The sequence below is a fragment of the Belonocnema kinseyi genome, chromosome 3, assembly GCF_010883055.1.
Source record: "Belonocnema kinseyi isolate 2016_QV_RU_SX_M_011 chromosome 3, B_treatae_v1, whole genome shotgun sequence".
NCBI classification, from domain to species: domain Eukaryota; kingdom Metazoa; phylum Arthropoda; class Insecta; order Hymenoptera; family Cynipidae; genus Belonocnema; species Belonocnema kinseyi.
This window is the reverse complement of record NC_046659.1, coordinates 90,609,966-90,627,040: the sequence shown is the minus strand read 5'-3', so window position 1 is coordinate 90,627,040 and position 17,075 is coordinate 90,609,966. Positions and strand designations below refer to the sequence as shown.

The window sequence follows — 17,075 nt, the reverse complement described above, 5'->3', positions numbered from 1 at the left end:
AATCTGAAAAATCTATATCCCTTCCACACACTACTCCTTTCCCCTGCCGAGTGAGTCACGCCTACCCCGAAAGGGAAATGGCTTAATGGTGTAATAATAATAATAATGTCTGAGAGATTCTCAGTATATATTTGGTAGACGTTTCGATTGTACGTCGACAGTCATCATCAGTATAAATTATTTCTTTCCACGAGATTTTGCATCTGTTTGTTAAATTTAATTTGTTGGTTACTGAAATGACTCCGTCTGCTGGACGGACTTGAATAAAGATTGAGATTATTGCTGACATTGAAAAACACAAACTTATCACATGCCGATAAGTTTGTGTTTTTCAATGTCAACAATAATCTCAATCTTTATTTAAGTCCGTCCAGCAGACGGAGTCATTTCAGTAACCAACAAATTAAATTTAACAAACAGGTGCAAAATTTCGTAGAAAGAAATATTTTATACTAATGAGGACTGTCGACGTACAGTCGAAACGTCTACCAAATATGTACTGAGAATCTCTCAGACATAGTTTCAATAAATTGATCAGTAATTGACTGACATTTTGACTTCCATCTAGAAGAACCATTATACATAGTTTTGGTCGGGTTTTATGCGCCCGCCCATCCGTAGTACTTTTTTTAAAGAAGATGAAGTGAGGGGAACTCCTAACTCACAACTCAAAAAGAAAGGGGGAGCAGAGGAAATGAGGGGCGGGGAATTAAGGGAAGTAAGGCGAAATGAAGGTATGGAAAGTAAGAAAATTAAGGAAATTTAGACGAGCTAATCTATTACTAGTCAGTCATACTGTGTAGAAAAAATTCTTTGTTTTTAATATTAATTTTTTATACTTTTAAACAACCTAGGTGTTTTTGGAAATATACAAAAAATATGTATGAGACATACTTATTACATTTTTTGCCCCTGACGGGCTAGCAAGCACGTGATTAGGGCCCGAAAGGTTTGACTAGATGATAAGGAAGAAATTCTTTTATATAGTATTCACTTTTCATTTTTTATACTTTTAATCACCCTGGGTCTTTTCGGAAATACACAAAAAAATAGTTGGGTGAGACACTTAGAAAATTTGTGGATATGCTGAATTATCCAGCACCCGACTAGGGCCCCAAAAAACAAACTAGATGATAAGGAAAACAATTTTTTTTAATATTCATTTTTCACCTATGTTACTTTTAAACACTTCAAATATTTTTGTTAATATGCAGAAATATAATTAGGTTTAGTACGAGTACTTAGCATATTTTTTGGTCATGACGGGCTAGCAAGCAGCCAATTAGGGCCCGAAAAACCCGTCTAGATTAAGCGATGTGGACAATGCCCTGGCGAACTGGACGCAAGAGAACATTAAAAAATGAACAATTTTTCATTAAAGTTTTGTACTTAGAATATTTTAAATTCAAAACGTTTGAAATTTAACAATTTCTAATTAAGTAAATGCGAATTTAGAGTCTTATTTTTTCATATTTCAAGCATTAACAATTGACCATTTTCAAGTCAAAAAATCTGCCCGCCGCGCGGGCACATTCCCATCGCGTGTAAGGATTCGGTCGCAAGTTTGAGCGCGCCTAGGGCACGCGATTGTTGGCTCTCGCGCTAGGTTTTGTATTTACCTCGCGCTACGCGCTCAGACTTCGTTTTTTCTCACATTCGTGCATTCGCATTTTTGCACTCGGTCTTTGCATTTGTCCCACATTCGTGGACAGACCTTTCAAAATTGAAGATCAACGAATCGATAACTGTAATTTCGCGATTGTAAACTCTCTTTTGTTAAAACTCTTCCGGCTTTAGTGAACACATTCTCATCACGTATCTCGTGCCCAAACTGTCAAATTTTCTATATTATGCTCAACACTTTTATATCAAATACAATACATTTTTTATGTACCTCTGCCTGGGATTAGGTATTTAGATTTTGAAAAATAAAGTACAAATTCTATTTATAATGATTACTTTAAAATTTGTTTCTTCTTTTGCGTTATATTTTATTCTTATTTGTGCTAAAACATGTATCATTTTAATAAATGTATATCATCACAATTTATAATATGTATTGAAATTGAAACATTTTTATTCTTATTGCCTTGTTTTTATAATTTTTTTATTTTAAATCTTGTTTTTTACGACTAAAAAAATCAACGTTTACTATCAAAAAAATATTCGTAAAAATTTGTGAATCTTTTTTGGTTGAATAAACATTGTCTCACTTATTCTCGTAGCTTCTATCGTTGAACTCAGATATAATTTCTTTATTTTCAATGTTGTTTTTCAAAAATAAAACAAAAACTACTTATCCTACAAAAAAGTAATTCCTGAAAAATTTGCTATTCTTTTTTAGGTGAACAATTTTTTTCAATTCATCTCTTTTCGCACCTTGCTTTGTTTTCCACAAAATGGAGTTATTGCTATTTAATTAGTTTTCTTTGCGATAAAAATGTGAATTTTCGATTTTTTAAATCAAAATTCAAAAAGTTGTTTAGGCAGGCCTTGTAGGCCTGTCTAGGGCCTTGCAAAAGTAAAGTTTTTTTCTCTGACTTTTTCCCATATCACGCTTTTCTTGGCTTCAAATGTTCATTTTCGTTTGGTATTTTGATTTTGAAAATGCTATAACTATGGTAATTTTTATTTTATAAAAAAAAAAAAAAAACAATGGAGACAAATTGTTTGTATTTTGGTCTACTATTATAAATAGCTGTCGAAAATTTTCAAATATTAAAAACAGTGGTCTCAAAAATTTTCAAAATGCTCTAACATTTAAAAATTTCTTTTAAAAAGCTGGCTAACGAACTCGTCCTTTTTTATATCCTTATGAAGTGTGCCAAAGGGGAATCCGATCAAATAATTCCTTCAAATATTACCGTGTTTATAGACTACTACAAAAACAACACCGACGACAGACACCAACGACAGACAAACACCGAAGTAAAAACTATTTTTTCTGACTCAGGGGGTCTCAAAACGTAAACATTTGATGGAATCCGCGAAAGTCATTTTTCACATAAAACCAATACCTTCTCATTGGGATCAGAATGTAAAAAGTTAAAAATCGATTAATTTCAAATTTAATTACAGTCTACAACCCCTTTCCCTAATCCTCTCCCCCCCCCCCACAATCAAAAAAATCTTTTTCTTCTGTTTTAAAGAATCTTCCCTTTCTCCATTTTTCTCTTAAATGCGAACTATATTAATAAAAAAATAAATAAAATAAATAAAATAAGAAAATTAGAAGTCATATTTTTTGTTGAAAATGACGCTTTTTGTTAAAAATTAACTGTCTTCTAAAAAAAATCGTCTTTTTGGCTAAAAAATTCAACTATTTGGGATTGAAAAATGTTCACTATTTCGGAAGTTATTGACAATATAAGAAAACATTGAAATTTACACTATTTTTGCAATATCTACTTAAAAACTAGACAAATTGGCTTCACCCTGGGCTTATTTTATACAGAATTTCGAAAACAACAAAAACAACAAAAATTAATCTTTCATGTTTAAAAGTCAACACCAATCTAAAAAAAATCGCAAAACGTGTTTTGCAGTCAGAATCGAGCCCAGATGTGTCAGTTCGTATCAAGTTATTTTTCGCTTTAAAACTTAAATATGATCTAAAGAACTGTAAAATCGTGTGCAAATCTCTTGAAATATCTGTAAATCAGTAAAATCTTTTGAAATATCTTGAAATCTTTTTCATAACTTGAAATTCTTTTGAATTATAATAGTTAAATTCCAAATTGGAATATAAATCAATAATAATAGCAAAGCACTATTTAATACTTCTAAACTCATCAATAATGTTGTCAACCTAAAACGTTTTACGTAAGTCTGATGACAAAATATTAAATTTCACGAGAACAAGTAAAAAAATTTGTAACTCGCCTGCTTACAAAATATATAATGCCAATCTTTTTATACGACAATCGAAGCATTCAATAGCTCAGTTGATTTGTGCGTGCAGCGTCAGTTAGTTTGTGGTTAGGCAGTTTCAGGTAGGGCAGTTTCAAGGTTCGAATCCTTATTTATTACAATTTTCAAACCCGTTTATTATTTTTTTTAATATTATATATGCAAGTGACGATAAATGATCAAGTGTGTAGCTGTATCATAAATTATCAGAAATAATCTTTTTACATTATCATTCATGAGAGTGTAATGTAATCGTCCAAATTTTCGATCCCTTTTTTTTAATGGATCTTTACGTTTCGGCAATCACAGAATCCAAAAATCATAACATTTTAACGGTGTCTGTCAGTCTGTTTGTATGTCTGTCTGTATGCCTGTGTGTAGAAAACTTGCAAAAAATGTTTTTAATAGGTTCAGAAATATCAATTCAAATTTCTATTAGATGCAAAATATATATTTTTCGAAACTATTATCATAAAATTTTTTAATTAGAAAAAAGTTCCAAAAGTTGTATCATTTTCAAAAATATGCAATTTATATTTTTTAAGAGATCCATAAGCTTAAAATGTTATTTTTTAGTAGATTTTAACAAGATTTATAAATTATCTTGATGACGTTTTTCAATTGGACACGAATTATTGAGCGCGAAGCGCGAGTTTCATAATGAGAATGTAATCGTCAAAGCCGTAGGTCCTTTGAGAACCTTCTTTAAAATCAAATCGAAAAAATTCAGTTACAATTTATGGTTGTAATTCCTCAGAAGTTTAAATCACAGTTTTCGATTTAAGTTATAGTATTTAGAATATTTGAACGAATTTAGTTGAAGTGTACTCATTAAACGTACGAAAACAAGCGCGAAGCGCGGGAGCGTGCCCGCACCGCGGGCATATTTTTTTTCTTTGCATCGGCTCCACTGTGGATTTTCCAGAACTTTTTATGAAGACGATAATCTACGTGCCAAGTCATTATATAGCCTAGATTTTTAGGGTCTCATAACTCCGTTGCAGCAATCCTCATAGTTTCGGTGGAAATGAACGAAGGGGAATGAGGAAGGGGAAGTATATTATGTAAGGGGAAAGGAGTGGGGGCTGGGTAGCGGGTTGTAGGAGAAGTAAAAGAAAATGAGAGGGGTAGAATAAGTGAAGGGGAATGTTTTATTATTGAAAATAGGGGGACTTGATTATAACGTTCCAATAGGCTATGAAACCCTTTTTGTACGACCCTTCCTTTGAATAGTTTTCAAATCCTAATGAAGTTTTCTACACATTTTACTAAAATAGGATACCTAATCATATAAACAGACCCTTCTAACCTTCACGACACTATTTTCCATATCCGCTATTCCTGAATTATAGTTCTGTAAACTTTAACGAACTTTCTTTTGTGTGTGATGATTACAATATTATTAATCAATAAGGGATACCTACTTTATGTCTCGATCACATTTATTCCCAGCAAGGACCATGGGAACTTTGAGGGTGTTGTGATTCTTATTTCTATTCTTTGTGGCCCCATGCGTTGCACTTTTTTTTGTTTCAAGAATCGCTTCTCTTAATCTTACTGCTTCTTCAAAAGTTTCTCGACAGTCCATGCTAAAGACGACCACAAATAAATCTCCTAAACAGAATACAATGTTTGGTATTATTTTTCTTGTATTAAGGGCATGTGACACAGGTAAATACCTATATTACCGACCTCACTTTTTCGGTTCACTTAAAGATTTCACTAAAGATTTACAACAAATACGAATAATCGACTCACCAGTTAAAAAAGAGAGTCTTCGCATGGCTGGAAATGGATGATTTCCGCTAGTGTCCAAAAGATCTAATTGATAAACTTCTCCTCTAATTCTGTATAACTTACGATGGAAGTCTTCGATTGTTGGTGTATAACTCTCTTCGAATTTGTTTGACAGGAATCTGACAACGAATTTTATATATTATTATTATTATTATTATTATTATTATTATTATTACATTAGCCAAAAAGCGCATGAGAGCTTATTATACGTTTCTTATTTTCAATGTATAATTATCAAATTAAAATACATATATGTTTCAATCTAAAGTACTATAAAATATAATTACTAATCATAAATTTAGATAAATATTAAAATAGCTGGTAATTTGGAACTGTTTCTTTCAAAGAGTTGAATTTTGAAGATTTTCAATTGAAAATTCTTTAATTTTAACGATTTTTAATAAAAAAAATTTCAATTTTGAAGATTTACAATTAAAAACTATTTAATTTTTAAATATTTATAAAAGAAGGGAGGCAGTACAGAACTAAATAACAAACATTTTTCCGATAATGGACTTATGGCTTAAAAAATCCTTTGAAAATAAAATACACGTGGCAATAAAAAGATTTGTCCGAATCATCATTTTTGATACATAAAAAAATGTAACCAACACTTTAGTTAAAATTTTGGCATAGTATTTCAGCATTATAGTCATTATTCCCACCAGTATCGATATGTCTTGAAAATAATAAAAAATGTTATATTTTTTTTCAAACTTTTCACTGCAAAATTGTCTCTCAATATGATTCCGTTTCACTAGATTTTGATTTTCTAGGAAAAGAATGATTTGTTTCTATCATACATTTATTACTCTTATTTAGCTTGGCTATATCTCAGAAGTAAGTTATTATTTTTGTGAAAATTCGAAAATTCGATTTTCAATTGCTACCCAAGCCCGATTTTCAAAATCTGCGAAATTGTAACCTCAAAGTTCTAGAACAATTTACTGCGAATTGACTAACTTTTTAGATCAAAACTTTATTACACTCATTCAGAAACTCAATTTCTCGGAAGAAAGCTGTTATTTGTCATTCAAACTGAAGATTACAATTTTTATCCCGATCTGCGGTCGAGCCTGCTCCAACTTGTCGCCAGTGTAAGTTTGAGATTATCAACATCCACATCTGTTTCCTTAAAAGTCGATAACTTCCCATGAAACTTTATTGGCTTCAATTTAGAAGCACTTCCGCTCAGGAGTAGAACTTTTGCTTATCTTAATATGTTGATTTAGATTTGACAGAAAGTTTTGTGAATTTTCGCTTTCCTGGAAAATTTCGATTTTTCCTGTTATCTAGTTATGCACTGCCACCCTTCAAATCTAATTTCTTGGATTTTTATGATTTTAAAAATGAAGTCTTTAGTTGCAAATCTTCCAATGGAAAATTCTTTCATCTTAATGAGTTGTAAATGTAAAATTCTTCAATTTTGAATATTTGCAATTAAAGACTCTTCAATACCTTGGGTGTATGATAGAAAATTATGCAATTTGATTATGAACATTGACTGTAATAACTTATGAAGATGTAAGAGCTTTTCTTACTTTTTCAAATAGTACCTTAGCAGTGATATGCTAAGAAAAAAGTTTAAGCAAAATTTAACAAATTGTATAAACAAATGATACAAATGATCATTTTTTCGCGGAAAGAAATCATTCTTCTTCTTAAATCTTCTTAAAAGATAGTTAATATTAATATTTGATGTACATATTATATCAAAGTAATAATTTTTATGAACAAATTATTGAAAGAAATTCTCACATTCCAAATCCGGTTAACGTAACATTCAGGATGTGCAACTACGTCCAATTAATCTTAAAAGTTGCCTATCTTTAAAATTATTTATGAAATCAACAGAAAAAGATCTATTATTAATTTCTGTAAATCTTGATGGACGCTTCTAAGCCCACTTCAGAAAAAAATAATTTAGGTTAAAACTGTTTATTTAACAGTAGTCATTTAAAGGTTTATTTTTGCTATTCTCGTTAGGGAAAAGTTAGCATTTTTATTTGATTTTATGATCAAGGCCTCGTTTTATTCTTCGAAGGATTCTCTAAATTTCTATTTTGGTTGATGTTATTATTTTTTTAATGAATTGAGAAATCATAGTTATTATTGTTATAAACAATCATAGTTTAAATTATAATTAACAACACCCAAATAGAATTGCTCAGAAGCCTACATCAAGATTTACAGAATTAATAATAAACCTTTTTTTGTTGATTTTATTAATCGTTTTAAAGATAGGCATCTTTTGAAATTGATTGTACCTAGTGTTAATCCTTAAGTACCCCTGCTAAAAAAAAAGTTTCTTCCTCTGATATTGACCTATTCCACTGTTTTAGTGAATTCCATTCCTACGACACCCTTTTGCGTAATATGGATTACGTCGTACGGGTTTTTGAAGAGTGAATTTCCCCTAATTTCTTACATACATATGTTTTCGAATGTAAAAAAAGAATTTTGAAAGAATTTCAAGTTATTTGAATCAGTGGTTAGAAATGACAAAAGTTACTATTTTCACAAAGTAACTGTAGCTGGAATAATTTCCTTTTCATAAGGAACTTTCCCGAAGATTGTGTCTAATATTAAATGATCCTATAGTAAGATAATAATCACTGTTACAGGTCATTCTAACATGATAAGAATTAAATATTCTAATTAAAACAGTAGAATAACCATTCAAAATGAGCTTTAAACGATCATAGATGGCATGATAAAAAGGAGGACAAAAAAGGTTTTTGGTTATCTGAAAATAACATTTTCTGTGTTTTTTTCTTCAGTTTTTCCTAATTTCTTTTCTTTTATTTTAATTCGACTCGAAACTACACAGAGATATGAATTGAGGAGTTCTTGACAAGAAGGCGACAGGCGCTCAAGAACGAGTAAAAGTATTGTCTAGGCTGTGACGTCAGGTATCAAAAGTGAAATTCGAAATTTGAAAAAACCAAAAATATAGCTAGATAGTTCTTGAAAAATGAACCTGAGTCTCCATTTACAGTTTTTCTCTCGGGCTGCAAATTTTCCAGTAAATAAATAAAAACTGACTTTTTTAAATTGAAAAAACCATGTTTTTTTCACCTTCAATTCGCCGTAAGTAATTCGTTTATCAACTAATTAACAAATTCCTTTTTGAGTTTTATTCGTAACACTCTAGCGGAGGCTACAGTGTCCAAAAAGGGTCAAAAGTTAATTTATAATGTTTTTTTTAATTCGAATGAAAAACTACGTTTTTAGACTTTCACATTAAAAAAGTGAGCGAGGAAATTTGAGCTACGACAAACTTCAAGCGAACGAATTTTCCGCCAATGTATTGGCCAACTTTTTGGAAAATCTCAATTCGATATGATTCTCAGTTCCATAATTACAGCGAGTTTATTACGAGCTCGCGACGCGACACCACAGGATTTTTCAGTAGACGCCGCCTGAAGCCTGAAACATTGTCCTTGCCCATCCTTTGTTTTGTCCACTCGCTCGCACTAGTCAGCGTTCCGGCGGCGTCCCCTGAAAAATCCTGTGGTGTCGCGTCGTGAGCTCGTAATAAACTCGCTGTAATTATGAAACTAACAATCAAATCGAATTGAGAATTTCCAAAAAGTTGGCCAATATATTGGCGGAAAATTCGTTCGCTTGAAGTTTGTCGTAGCTTAAACTTCCTCGTTCACTTTTTTAATGTAAAAGTCTAAAAACGTGGTTTTTCATTCGGATTAAAAAAAAACATTAGAAATTAACTTTTGACCCTTTTTGGAAACTGTAGCCTCCGCTAGAGTGTGACGAATAAAACTCAAAAAGAAATTTGTTAATTAGTTGATAAACGAATTACTTACGGCGAGTTGAATGTGAAAAAACATGGTTTTTTCAATTTAAAAAAGTCAGCTTTTATTTATTTACTGGAAAATTTGCAGCCCGAGAGAAAAAATGTAAATGGAGAATCAGGTTCGTTTTTCAAGAGCTATCTAACTATATTTTTGGTTTTTTTAAATTTCGAATTTCACTTTTGATACCTGACGTCACAGCCTAGACAATACTTTTACTCGTTCTCGAGCGCCTGTCGCCTTCTGTCCAGAACTCCTCAATTATCAAACCTAATAGGAGCATTATCATGATCCAGTAATACCAATGTTGATATAGGGTTTATACGGATAAGGGGCCGTCCATAAACTATGTTACCAATTTCAACTATTTTTGATCCTCAATAACTAAAAATCAAACAGTCGAATTTTCAATTAAAACGTTAACTTTATACTAAATAGTTGGATTTTCAAGTAAATAGTTTAATCGAATTTTGAACCTTGTAAGATTTTAATTTTTAAAAACTGTTGAATTTAATCAAATAATACGAATCAGCAACGAAATAGTAAAATTTTAAACTTAAAATTTTCAACGAAAAATATGCATTTTGAATCAAGAATGTGAATTTTTTATGAAGTAGACGAATTTTCAAAAAAGTACATGAATTTTCGAAACAAAATGGAATCTTAAAGTTTCAACTGAAGAGAATAAACTTTCCCCAAAAAAATAAATGTTTAAAAAAGAAGTTCAATTTTCAACTAAATTGTAGAATTATGAATCAACTGGAATGAGTGGGGATTAGAAGAAAGAGAGCGAAGTCCGAAATATAAAAGTGATTTTCAAACATATTAAGTTATTGAGCTGCAACGCTTTTGGCGCGACCCCCTTTCCCCTAATCTTGCTACTATGAATCTTCTCTTACAATTATCAGTACAAATTTATATTGAATGTATTAGAACCAATTTGTATTTTAAGAACCAACAAAAAAATCATAATTAGCGCCAAAAACTCGCAAATCCAAATTCTATAACTAATGTTAAATAAAGATGTTCAGTTGCAACTCGATTCACCTACTATTGACGATTCTGAATAAAATTTACAAAAACGTCTTTTTTTTCTAATTTGAAATATATTTTCAACTTTATGGGGTTAGCAGACCCTCAAAATGTAATTAAAAATTTTTTTTATATCTTTTTGTTGATTCAAACGAATTTGGGGGCGAGATAAATTAAGATTCGAAAAAAAAATCCAAAGCATTTTTTTACCACCGTAATGATCACTTGAAGCTCAGTATGGGGCGGATGGTCGAAAAAAATAAAGAGACATAATCACGCGATAAGTGAGCGGAAACATAGGATGTTCATTGTGGGCAAAGTAAAAGAATGAATTTGAAGATCACTGCATGTTATTAATTCAAATCAGCTTTTCAAAACGATATTTTGATTCAATCAACTCCCGATATAAGATCCCTCATTTTATGACATTCTTTGAATTATGTCCTCGGAATTTTTTTATGTGGGGACCACGGGATCGAGAAAGAGCTTCAGCGTGACAAACAGCATGAGGGCTCTATAGACCGTGGGCTCACAACGTAAATGGGAACGTGATACGGATAAGGGCAATCTTCACATGAGATGTTCGCCTGATGATGAGGAACGTAAAAATGGGTGCCTGGCTGGTGTGAGTGGATGCGTTTATCTGTGGCGATCTGTCAAAAGTGCGCGAATTTTTGGCAGTTAACTAACGTGCCTCGGATAAGGTTGAAAATTGGTGTACATGTAGGGGCTGACATTAGAAACAGCACCTGCGCATTGCCGGGCACTTACCTGGATGCAAAAGTATTGCCAGACGGCTTCGAAGTCGCCGGACATTCAGGTGAAATTTCTTGAAATTGATTTTACAGGAAAAAGTTTAAAACAAAAGTTGGCCCACTCGCAGAGATGCATATTTTCATTGGTATATCATGTTTTGATAAAATTGATACATTTGGAGAAAACATCGTTTAAAGAAATACCATAACAATAAAAAGCCCTTTTTATTGAAAAAAGTGATTTTTTCGAAAATTATTAAAAGACAAAAGGTACTCTATTACAGGTATACTCCAAGATGAATGAGAAGTATTTGATCAAAATGTTAAAAATTTAGAAAGTTATTCGCATTTTCCCTACTTTTTCCCATTTTTTCTATCACCTGCTGTATCTTTAGCAATTTAAAAGAAGGTGTGCTCAAAATTAGTACACGAATAAAGTAAGTCTTGTGAAAAGAATTGGCGTCAGTCACTTTTAGTTAAAACAATGACTTATTCTGCTATAAATAATCATTATCACTGTCACGTTCTCAGCTTCTGATTATCGTAGAAAGTTGTAATAAAGGTGAATATGATTATAAAAACTAAACAACAAAATCGCTTTGCTTTAAAATATCCATTATTTATTATTGTTAAAGTTTATGTTTCGTCGCGGAGATACGTTCGATCTTTATTACCGTGACGAATGTTAAGTTTCCCAGACCCAGTGTGGGTCATTGGCGTAGGCATTACAAATTCTTCGTGGTGCATTTTTAATGCAGTTCTATAGCATTAAAAATGCAATCGTAATGCCTACGCCAATGACCCACACTGGGTCTGGGAAACTTGACATTCGTCACGGTAATAAAGATCGAACGTATCTCCGCGACGAAACATAAACTTTAACAATAACAAATAATGGATATTTTAAAGTAAAGCGATTTGTTGTCCTGAATGTCCGGCGACTTCGAAGCCGCCCGGCAATACTTTTGCATCCAGGTAAGTGCCCGGCAATGCGCACGTGCTATTTCTAATGTCAGCCCCTACATGTACACCAATTTTCAACCTTATCAGAGTCACGTTAGTTAACTGTCAAAAATTCGCACCTCTGACAGGTCGCCACAGGTAAACGCATCCACTCACACCTGCCAGGCACCCATTTTTACGTTCCTCATCATCAGACGAATATCTCATGTGAAAATTGGCCTTATCCATATCACGTTCCCATTTACGTTGTGAGCCCATGGTCTACTAGGGGTGAGTGGGGTATGGTGTACCGCTTTGCATTAAATGCCCTATAAATTATGATTTAAATGTGATTTTGATGTGCATATTTTTAAGGAAAAGGGCATTATCAGGGAAAGTTTGTTATTGCTCCGAACTGCTGTTTAATTATGTCATTATTTTACATTTAATTAATTGATGGATGTAGCATTTCACCCAGCGTACCCCATACCCTGCGGTATAATGATCGTCATATTACTACTGATTATTTAAAAAATAGATTTAAAAATGAACATTATATATTATCATAATTTTGGAAAGTGTAATGTGACGAAAAAAAATCAGTCCAGACATTTTTATCATTAATTTAATGTTTTCTTATCAATCAGAGTAAAGTATGTGGCAAAAGCACTTATAACCTCTTACTTCCTACTGAACTACATAAGCTAGCCTCGGTGCGACACCATGACCCACATGTGACGGCGAAAGATTTAATTAATTCCAATAATTTTAAAACGTTTATAGAAACAAATCATGGTACCATAAGTTTAATAAAATATTCCACGTGTTAAAACCTAACTTTTTATACTTTGATTATTTCAAAATATGCTGGAAGTGCTATCATGCACTTACTATTCTAATAAATTTTATTTCCGCCAAAACTTTGTTTTCACAATTACTCTTCTAAAGTGTACTTTGAAACAGAAATTGCATTAAAACAATATTTTTCTAAGCACAGAAAGATATTTTATATAAAAAAAGAATATGAAAATAAAAAAAAACACGGTCGTTGTAATTCTCACCCATCGACATATAGAAATGGACCGGTAACGCTTTGGGGAGAATTGAAATGGGCTCTAGAGAGGGAAAAAACATATGAGACGTAGACCTACCTTTATCTATTTCAGGACTCTGTCAAGTGAATTGGTGGCCCGGGCATTGCCTAAATATTCTGTACGGTTAATTAAAAAAAAAGGATAAACAATAAATCAGAAATTTGTAGTTATAATAAATTGAATTTTAAAGAACATTCATGTAAATAACCTGTTTTAGATAAATTATTTTAAAAACTTGGTAACCTTGAATTCTTCTTGAAATTGGATTGAAAATGCTACAATAATAATCGTTTTGTGAGTTCAAAAATAATATAAAAACTGTAAAAAAATTGAACAATATTTTTATAACATAAAAAATAACCATTTGTATTGCATAGGTACAAAACTTCATAATTGAGGTTTTGTTTTTGTTGTAACATTTTTTATTTTACTATATTCAATAACTTTACTTACGTATGAAAACGTATCCCCATTTAAACGTCTTGGCAACGCCCTCAAACTACACAAGCTGCCACCATTTTTTATATTTATTTACAATAAATTATAATTAAATAAATTATAAATAAATCAATTTTGAAAAGTGCGATAAACGTCACATTATTAGAGCACACGCGACACAAAGCACGGTCCTGTGCTGCGCCAAACTTCACCTAACGAAAATATTCTCGACCAATCAGCTTTATTTAGAAAGAGATAGGTCTACGTCTCATATATTTTTTCTGTCTCTAGAGCCCATTACCGTTCCCCCCACAGCATTACCGGTCCATTTCTATATGTCGATGTTCTCACCATACCCCACTCTCGACTACTTTCAGCGCGTTAGTAGCGTTAGCTGTTAGCATGCGTCCAAATCCAACAGAAACGGTTCATGCGACCCTGCCTGCTTACGTTTGGATGCCCTCGATTTATGCTGAAGGTCACTGCAAATCACACTGAAAGAAATGAATTGCTGATACAGTTATATTGCGGGTTAGATCAGCAATCTGTATGGCTGGAATAAACATATCGATGGCTGATCTAACGCACAATATGATTGTACCAGCAATTCATTTCTTTCAGTGCATGTCCGAAAGCGTTTTTATATCGGGAGTTGAGTGTACCTACTTTTTAAACGATAGAACACTGACACGTTAATTTCAGTACACAAAATTCTATCTTCTCGAGTTTAGTAACCGAGATACAATCTTTCAAAATATCACTAATAATAATTTAGTTTCTTCTCCTTGAACATGCCAGTGTATATATGAGGAAGGTTACTGTAGAAGTTGAAATCTGAATATGCAGAGATCTGCTTCAAGTTTTTTTTACATACGGGAAGTAATTAATAAGTTTCGAATCGAAAAGAACCAAAATTTTTTCCTATTCTTGCGACTCTTTCAGACTGGAAGAAGTGTCTCGAAGAGTCGCAAGAATTAAAGATTTTATTTTTTTCGATTCGAAGATTATTACAGACGTTGAATTAAATTACCTTGCTACAACGGCAGTCTTGCCGACACGGGCACTACCCAAGATAACAAGTCGATAACAGTTTCTCGGGGGTGGTTTGCAAGAATCCTCTTGCGATGAGGTGGAGGCCGGACTCGGACTGATGGGTACAGTTCCCAAAATTCCATTTCCCTCATGTTCGGACCCTGAGGCCTCTCCAAGGGTAGGACCTCTAGCACCCCTTCTGACTCTTGCTTGTGGAGGCTCGTTTTCCTTACAAGTACTGCCTTTTCTGCTACCGCAACATAAAAATCGTCCGCAGGCCTCCAGCTAAATAACAAATAACAATAATGCACTATTCTACAGATTTCTATATTCCCGGTAGGATTTAATTTTAACGAATTAAAATCATTTATGTAACGCGGGTAGCGAGAGCGAATGCGCATTTGTGCAATACAGAAATGAGACCATAATAGTCCTAGGAGTATTATCGGCTCATAATCATACTGCGCGCATGTGCATTCTTAAGCGCCCGTGTACGATTATTGCCGCTTTAACCGAACCTCAAATTTCAGACATGATAAGCTTGTAAATCACATCCCGGTAAGAAGCCTTGCATTAAAAGATATTAAACATTTTGAATCCCTAAGAATGCCGTTTCTACTCTTCGTTTTTTAATCATCGTTAGGCGGTGAAAATAATGAGATTCCAATCCCTTTTAAAGCCGATCGGAGCTGCAAGACGTAACCTCCAACAAATTAAAAACACAATTTTCGATTCAAGCATTAGAACGCGCTCCAAAAGCATGAAATTTGCCAAATCTAGTAGGATTCTTTACAAGAATGCATCTCTTTATCGTAACGTGTTCGCTTTCTTCAAATATTATCAATAACAAAAATATAAAAATATGATAAAAAATTCAAAAAATTATTTTTCACTAGAACCTACTGTTTTTACCTTATTATTATTCGAAAAACAGTAAATAAAAGTAGCGAAATTCGGTAACTTAAAAGGAATTAATATAAAATTGGTCTATTGCTTGGTTGCTTTGAGATATTCAGAAAAATATTGTTGGCGCTAGGTACAGAAAGGGATTAAACTTAAGAGCTAACTTCAACTGTTGTAAAGTTTCAAAACGGGAGTACAAAAACGGAATTCAGAACTGTTCACTATTGTTCACGTGTTACCACTGGCTTAATGCAGGTTTTTAATACATTTAAATGCAAGCCTTCTTACTGGGAACTTTATACACAATACACCATTAATACATCACCGTTAAGGAGTATTAGGACACCTACAAAACTTCCCGTGCGATATCTCCAAAACGAAATAAGATCAAATAAATTCTAAAAATTAGTAGAGAAAGTTGATTAAATTCCGCATTAAATGAGCCCTATTTAAAGAACTTTTGTTAAATAGATACTGAGTTGGTGAAGAAGACCTGGATAATTTCTGATTTTTGGCAATTTTCAATTTTTAAGATTCAGCTTCAACTCCTAGCAAAATCTAGGAAAATATTAATAAGCATTCGAAAGTTTAAAAAAAGAAAATTTTCAATGTCCTCTTTAAAATAGGCCTAGCAAGAAATTGTAAAAATGTTCACTGGTCTTTCTCACTCACCAACCAATCTCTATTTTTCAAAATTACTTTAAATAAGGCTCATTTGAAGCAGAATTTAATCAAATAGTTAACTATTTTTTAGAACTCATTATATTTTATTTTATCACCCGAAAAGTGCGTGCATGTTCTTGAACGCTAGTTTTTTTATTTGCCCTCATACTCCTGGGCGGTATTTTATATCCTCGAATTTGCAATGTTTTAACCCAAAAATAATCGTTTTTGACCGCATATTTTTTAATTCATTGTAAATTTGGTTTCATTTTACTTCTGCTCGATTTCACCGAATGTTTGACCGCATTTCTATTCTTTTGAGAACGGTACAATTGAAATCAATATAATCCTGTTTAATACCATGAGACGACCTCAAAGACGAAGTCAATTTAATTCCCTTCATGAAATATTGAATGTCAACATTTTAATCCAGAACAATTCCGTTTAGGGTCCAATCATAATTTAGGTAACAGAATTTTTTTAGGTGAGGTGGGTGGAGGGAAAATTGTACTCTTTGTTACATGGGGGGGGGGGGTAAATGGATACTGTTACTTAATGTTTTTAAAAAATCAATCCAATAGAAAATACATATATCCCAAAGTTTAGTATAATTTAAATCTTTTTCCATCATTTTTTTAATAACTTACTACCCCCATAGTTATTAATTTTTTTTAATTTCCCTGGGTGGCTCTATTTAT

The 17,075-nt window shown here is 32.4% G+C and overlaps 1 protein-coding gene across 1 annotated transcript in view; it reads right to left on the bottom strand.

Annotated features, from left to right (window-relative positions):
* The window catches only part of LOC117169932 (dexamethasone-induced Ras-related protein 1), a 32,717-nt gene that overhangs the window by 1,538 nt on the left and 14,104 nt on the right, over positions 1 to 17,075 (bottom strand). Inside the window, exons 3-5 of the mRNA XM_033356442.1 lie at positions 14,810 to 15,096; positions 5,668 to 5,825; positions 5,334 to 5,523 (exon numbers count right to left, since the gene is read on the bottom strand). Coding sequence (XP_033212333.1) covers positions 5,334 to 5,523; positions 5,668 to 5,825; positions 14,810 to 15,096 — 635 coding nt within the window. The remainder of the gene's footprint in view (positions 1 to 5,333; positions 5,524 to 5,667; positions 5,826 to 14,809; positions 15,097 to 17,075) is intronic.